The sequence below is a fragment of the Teleopsis dalmanni genome, chromosome 1 (genome assembly GCF_002237135.1).
Source record: "Teleopsis dalmanni isolate 2A chromosome 1, ASM223713v2, whole genome shotgun sequence".
Taxonomy (NCBI): domain Eukaryota; kingdom Metazoa; phylum Arthropoda; class Insecta; order Diptera; family Diopsidae; genus Teleopsis; species Teleopsis dalmanni.
In genome coordinates, this window is record NC_051846.1 from 49,995,644 (window position 1) to 50,003,520 (window position 7,877).

A 7,877-nucleotide genomic window follows, 5' to 3' on the forward strand; every position below is an offset into this window, starting at 1 on the left:
ATTTTCTTAGGTTTAGATACATAAATATGTAATTACATTTTAAAATTTAATTTTTTATTTAATTTTGATTTAAAAAAAATTTTTCAATTTTAATTTCTATAATTTCTATAACTTAAATTTCATTTTTATTTGTTGATTGAATATTTTATCTTTCAAAAAAAATATATTTCATGAACATATCTCTAACCTCCTAAATTGAGACTAGTTATATTCTATTCTATTTTCTATTTGAATATTTGTTTTATTTTGATTAAGGTATAAATTTAATAAATCTACAAATATCTTGTTATGTATTTTAGTTAGATAACAATTGTTCTAATACAGACTCACTATTAAAGACGCACTGTTATCTATAGTATATAACCCCAAATTCCATAACTAAAATGGTTTCTACATTCCACGTTTATTAATAGGTATTTATGTATTTCTATAAATTACATGGATACCTTTTTTTATGATTTAATTTTTTATTAAGTTTTCAATCGAATATAATTTTTACTTGAAAGATATCCTTACTCTATAATACGTCACTATATATAAAAGTTGAACAAGTCCACTACAACATGACCCACATATATTAAGAGATTTTTCAATTTAATTAACTTGATTCAATTTCAACATTTGCTAAGCACAAAAATTCCTTTAGTTTATAAATATCATTGATTCGTAATTAATCACTTAATTATTATTCAGTCAATACATCTATATCTCAATAAAACTAGATGTTAGGAAGAAGTAAATTCACTGCAGTACAAGAGACCCTAAGAAATGAGACCATTCTGATACAATGCTTTAAGGCATTTAAATTTCACCTTTCCAACGCTTCATATTTTACTTGAGAAATATTAAATACATGCGTACGTTATATGCTCTATATTATGCTCTATATTACATTTGAATACACAATATATATTTTATGTTATATATATACAATATACATCTAAAATTATTAAAAATAAATAAACTAATTTGTGATAGTAAATATAAATTTAGAAATCTTAACTAATTTAAGAGTTGACTGCACTTTAGTTGATAAGTATTATTTATTATTAAATCAATTACTTAATTTCGATTTTATATTGATTAATTTAAGTTTTATATTATATTATTATATTTTATAATTAAATAAAATTACTATCCTTACTGGCAAGTAGAATAAATATTATAATATTAGAACACAATACATCCATCCATCTTATTAACAAACAATCCGTTAATTACTAGAAAAATCAAAAGTAATTATAAACAAAATAACAAAATCCATGACTTTATAAAATACTTAGTATATTTTCATTATAAATACTTATAAGTAAGTTTTTTTACTAAAACTTGAACTTGCCATTTAGTCAAGAAAATCAATTGCTCATTTGGTCAAGAAGAAATCCGTTCCATTAAGTATTCAAACTGGAATCTCGTCAACACCCATATTAGGAATCACACGAAAGAACTCACTCTTTTTACTTATTTGGTATTTATTAAAGTATTTAGATACAACAAAGCTGCATTAACATTTTTTATATTTTTTTATATTAAAGGCAAGACATTGCAAAATCACTTCTGTTAATTACAATCTCAAAAGAATGCATAACTATATAAATTAAATACATAAAAAAATTTTGAAATAAAATAATTGAAAATTTATGAAGGATATATAAGACATTGATTTCGTTTCTTTCTATTTTGGTATTGGAACTAAATTCGAAAGCTTTTAGTCAATTTCAGCATTGAAAATGATTTTACTGAGGCGTACTGAGGAGCAATTATATCTTTAATTAATTAGGATACTTTCAATGTCTGACTAAATTACTTAAAGAAATTATGACTTATTCTTTAGTTTTTTTTTATTGCATATTTTTGTGCTGTTTATTTCTCAAATTGTATTTTAATGTACTAAATATATTTCTAATTAATGGATAAAGTAGATTAATATTGGTATTTATCCAAGGATATTTATCCAAAGGATATTTTAGATAAAAATGTTTTTTAAAAATTTTAAATTTTACAAAATTATGCGGTTTAAAATATTGGTAGTAGTTACAATCAAAGTTTAAGTTATTTAATTAGATCATAGACATTTATTACGGACAATAAGAGAACTCATTGTTCAAAGTTTAAGTTATTTAATTAGACCATAGTCCTTTATTACGAACAATAAGAGAACTCATTGTTCGAGTGAAATCTGTGTCATGTATGTAGTAGTCGGAAGCTTAGTGTGATGATTTCATTGAATGGAAAAACAATTCGAATTATTATTGATATAAAAATTATAAAGAATGACTTGTTGCATGGTGCGTAATCTTTGTGCAAAAGCACTTTGTGTTTTTGCCACCTTTTTGCTAGTTCAATATAAAATTTCTTCCCATATGTCTTCGTTTGTCAAGGTATTCCATCAATATCATATTTTACAACTTCTAAAACACAAACCTTAACGGCTCAAATATGCCAGTTAATATGTGAATATGCATATGCTGTTCTGATTTTGGTATCTGATGATGGATAGAGATTTTTTAATTGTTATATATACACGCAAAAATTTCTGTTTGTTCTGCTTAAGCAGATTTAAATAGCAATCGAAGTCATAAACATGTTGGTTTCATTCTAGTTTCTGTAATCGCAGCAATCCTTTTACTACTGATGTTGTTTGGTTGATTGGAGTTAGTGCCTGTTGGTATCTTTACTCCCTTCTCTTTGTGAACATCTTAGTTATGTTCACTGGGTCAATCTGTGGTCTTCATTTTAATACTTTATCTTGTACTTAAAGTATTAAACTTCTTAAGTCGGCGTACCTGCCATCTGTTTGCTTTTGATACCATCACATATCATTGCTTTAAATTAAATGATAATTACTAGATATGGCTTCAGTCGTCGGAGTAAAGCTTTGGTATTGACAAGCCCGCTTACCTTTCGTTTACATGCATCTGGAACCGCTAAGAAGAATTTTCCGCTTGTCCTTTGATTTTGTCAGTCACTGTCGAGATGTTAAGGTCTTGGTCAATAAGACATTTCGAACGCATCATGGAATGATATTGCATTGCAATATTTGCTTATTGAATTAAAAGTCCTAATAGCAATATTGGGTGATAATTTGCTTTTTGGTTAGTGAAGTTCACATGATTTAATTTACTGTTGTTGAATGAAATTCTTCAACTTTTCGTTCATTTTTCAACTAGATCTACCGTAATTTGTTTAACTTAGCTGCCGCTGCTATGTAATTTTTTCTGCTGCAAGTTGGACCATAAACAACTCTCATCTTGACACTTGAAATTTGATTATCATCTTTTTTTCTATAGGGGGTATAAAAGTGCGCCCAGCATGCTTCCTTGGGGGAGACCAGCTTTCATTTCTTTCAGGTTGGAGTATAAATTTCTTTGTTTCATGTGAAAATATCGTTGAGTTAAGTATAACTTCTTAAGAGCACTGTATTGGTTCGTTGATGAGTCCTTCATGCTATCTTGTCGAATGCCTGCCTAACGTTGAAAGAAACCGTTGAGCAAATGTTTTTATCTTCAAATGATTTTGCTATTTCTACTGTGAATCAATGCACTCGATCTTTGACACAATGTTTATAAAATCCAAATTGGTGAGATGAAATCAAGTTATTAGAGTCAATAATTGGTTGTATGCGATTAAGATTTAGTTCTTTCCGTTATTTTGAGTACACTTTTTGAATAGTATTTCTGAATGAATAGTATATATAGTATGTAATCACTACATTTTGATATGTTTACGTCAAAATAATTTTTGTGATATTCTTTGATGATGTTCTCCTAAGTTGCTACAGAGTTTGACCATATATTGGTACTGCTATACGTTTAAGTTCAGCAAACCACTGTCTTATAGTTGATTTCGACAGACACTTTTCAAGTGATTGCTACATATGCAAAGCAGTGCTTAATCAAAAAACTGGTATTACTTAAACAGTTGTAACTCAATGACTAATGATTGAAATATAATGAAATTTTTACTAATATAATTTAAAACTGATAGTTTCTTGATAGTTGGAAACTAATTTTATGAGTGATATAATATATTTGGGTACTCAATTGATTCTTAAAAGCCTTACTCATGGAAATTAAAAGAAGTCATCTACTTCGAAATAACTGAGGTTTTATTTTGTTTGAAATCCTTTATAAAACATAATCTTATCATAATCCCTTTATTTGAGTATTTTCAATACATGACTGAAATAATAAATGATTTTTCAAAAGAATTATTAAGAAAATAAATTAAGTACTCTACATTATATCTTCATATTAAAGTTTATTCTAATTAAAAAACTGAAAGCCTATTATCACTAGTACATCATTCTATAACTTTTTTTTAACATGATTAGTTTTTTTATATTCTACTTATAATAAAATAAAATAAACTATACAATTAAATGAATTTTATTATCATTTAAGTGAACAGCGTGAGTTATTATTGCAATAAATACCATCAATTAAATATCATGCTGGGGTCGTTGACGTAATCATTTCTTCCTTGAAAATACAACGAAAAATGTTAATAATAAAAGAGCCTCGAACTCGTACCCATTGAGATGAATTCATAATGTGATTAAAACTTAAGCTCTTAAGTAGGCGTTCAATGAACATGATCACATTTCAAACTCAGCGGCTAATAAATTAAAAAGTTAAAATGAAAATGCAAATTTTACTAAATTTTATTTGAAAATTACCCACACAATAAATCGTGTAATATTTGACAGTTGTTCTCAAAATAATAGATATGCATTGTAGAAGAAAAATAAACTTGTCACAATAAATTGATGTTTTATATGTAAAAAAAACTAGCTTAATACCAAAAAAAACTTTAATCCTAATAGAAAAAATAAATATATACTAAATAAAAATCTTTATTAGAAAAAACCAATATACTGTAATTCAAATATGAAAAATTATAGAATAAAGACGACTACTTATTTCATTAGAGTTGAAACTGATCATTTTTAAATTCAATTACGCTAACAAAGACGACTACTTAAAGGAAAAAAAATAGCTTGTTAGAAACTTCGATTTCAATATAAAAGACTAAACAGAGCAAAACATATGACCAAGTGACTAAAAATTCTATTTAACTTAATGGTTAATTAATAATGATTATAGCTACTACTATATGGCTATATTTATATTCGGAACATTACAAATCTTTGTAAGCCCGTAACCAGAAGGCGTTAATTACCTACACCTATAGTTTTAACATCATTTTTACGCCAACCAATTAACCATTTCCACAGTCATCTCCATTTTTTCTAACAAGTTATACACACTTTCAAGATATATTTTAGAATTGTTTCTATTGGCATTGTGCAGGTATGACCTGGCTACGTGTTTAACTTCGTAGTTAATAACCTCTTCAATACTTGAACCAAAAGTTCTTCCCAGTATTGTTCCTTTTAATATGTAAAGTAGGTTAATTACGTGAACATATTGTATCTATACCTCACATCTATATTATAAAACTATTTCAAAATTTAAGAGAGTTGCTCCCTGATAATGATTTCGAACTAATTATATCATAAACAATGAAACTCTAGATAAAAATAACTTAATATTTAAATAATTTGATCAATTTGGTTTCCAAAATTCTCTTATAGCAATATTAACAAATCAACATGAATTATCTAGATAAACACAAACCAACTAACGATTCAAAAGTTTTGTCAACACTGAATATATTCTAGTTACCACTTAATAACACTTAGCAACATTAACAAATTTAACATGAATTATCTAGATAAAGTATATAGATTACACAAACCGAGTAACGAATCAAAAGTTTTATCAACACTGAATATGTTCTACTTGCCACTTTTGTGCTTTCTACTATCAGAATACTAAACGGCACCAACTTTTACAGATTTTTATTGCAATTTTGGGTATATTAGGCTCAGTATTAGCTAATCCAAGTGGAATACCCTTACCACCGTGTATACATGGACATGCGGGTTATGCTTATCCTCCGCCTGTAGTAAAACTCTCAGTATCACCAGCAGTGAACGCTTATGCTGAGCATGGTAAACTTCAATTTTCATCCAGTGGTTCATCATATGAGTCGACAAATTTATTGAAACCATCTGTAACATATGCTGGAGAAGCGGGAATAACATATGCTGAAAAATCACCAGCTTCAAAATATGCTGCAGTTGTTCCATCAGGAATCGAATTTAACAAAGTTGTCGTACCAACCATATCCAAGTCAATTACACAAATATCAAATGCTTATTTACCACCAGCAGCTCCACTTATTTCGAAAATTGAAACTTATAAAGCACCTGCTGTAAAATATACTCATACCTCACCATCAATATCCAAAATTGAAACATATTCATCATCATATTCTGATGGCTACTCATCAGGTTATTCAGTTCCTGCAGTTGGAAAACTTTCGACTATTTCAACAGGTGCTAATCATGCACTTTTTACTTCAAGTGATCTATCGGGAAAAGGTGCACTTTCTTATGCTCCCACTTATTCCAAAATTTCACTAGATGAAGGCCTGTCGAAATATGGTTCATATGGTGCATTGTCACATCAGCATGTATCAAAACCCATAATATCAAGCAGTTATGTACAACCGGTGGCAAAAGTCTCTTATGCTGCACCAATTATATCCAAGGTTGAGAGTTATGCTGCTCCAACTATAACTCAATATTCGTCTTCATCCGACATAGGCACTAGTAAATACGTGTCAAGTGGTGCTGTTTCGCATCAACATGTGTCGAAACCGGTAACATCTGCTTATGTTGCTCCTGCTGTATTAAAAGCTGCCTATGTTGCTCCTGCTGTCGTAAAAACTGCCTATGTTGCTCCTGCAGTTGCTAAATTGCAGAGCTATGCAGCACCTGCGGTTACTCACTACGCATCAGGACCTTTATTACCCAAAGTTTCTGTTTTATCTGAGTCTTCTTCACATTATGGAGAAAGTGCCAAATATTCTTCATCTGGTGCCGTTTCACATCAGTATGTATCAAAGCCAGTCGAATCTAAGACTTATATCACCCCAGCAGTAGCTAAAGTAGCTTACACAGCACCTGCAGTTACTAAAGTAGAAAGTTATGCGACACCTGTTGTCGAACAATATTCTTCAGGTCCTGCATTAGCTAAAATCGAAACTGTTGGCAAATATTCATCAGCTGGTGCAGTTTCTCATCAATATGTATCAAAACCAGTCATTTCTGCGCCAGTAGTTGAAAAAGTGGCATATGCCGCTCCAGTCGCTGCTAAAGTTGAAACCTATGCTGCGCCTGTAGTAACACAATACTCATCTATTCCAGCAGTTACTAAATTTGAGAAATATTCTTCATCAGGTGCAGTATCACATCAGCATGTGTCAAAACCTATAGTATCAGCTGCATATCTCGCTCCTGCTATTGCTAAGGTAGAACAAGCTGCTCCAGCAATTGCCTTATCGGATTATTCATCACACTCTGGTGCAAGTGGAGCTAAATATTCATCAGCTGGCGCAGTGTCGCACCAATATGTATCGAAACCACTAGTTTCTCTACCAGTAGTAGAAAAAGTGGCATATGCCGCTCCAGTCGCTGCTAAAGTTGAAACCTATGCAGCGCCTGTAGTAACACAATACTCATCTATTCCAGCAGTTACTAAATTTGAGAAATATTCTTCATCAGGTGCAGTATCACATCAGCATGTGTCAAAACCTATATTATCAGCTGCATATCTCGCTCCTGCTATTGCTAAGGTAGAACAAGCTGCTCCAGCAATTGCCTTATCGGATTATTCATCACACTCTGGTGCAAGTGGAGCTAAATATTCATCAGCTGGCGCAGTGTCACACCAATATGTATCGAAACCACTAGTTTCTCTACCAGTAGTAGAAAAAGTTGCATATGCCACTCCAGCCGTTGCCAAACT

At 30.1% G+C, this 7,877-nt stretch overlaps 1 protein-coding gene across 1 annotated transcript in view; it reads left to right on the forward strand.

The window, feature by feature from the left end:
* Positions 1-7,877, forward strand: part of LOC119680935 — a 13,371-nt gene that overhangs the window by 341 nt on the left and 5,153 nt on the right. Inside the window, exon 2 of the mRNA XM_038093971.1 lies at positions 5,833-7,845. Coding sequence (XP_037949899.1) covers positions 5,833-7,845 — 2,013 coding nt within the window. The remainder of the gene's footprint in view (positions 1-5,832; positions 7,846-7,877) is intronic.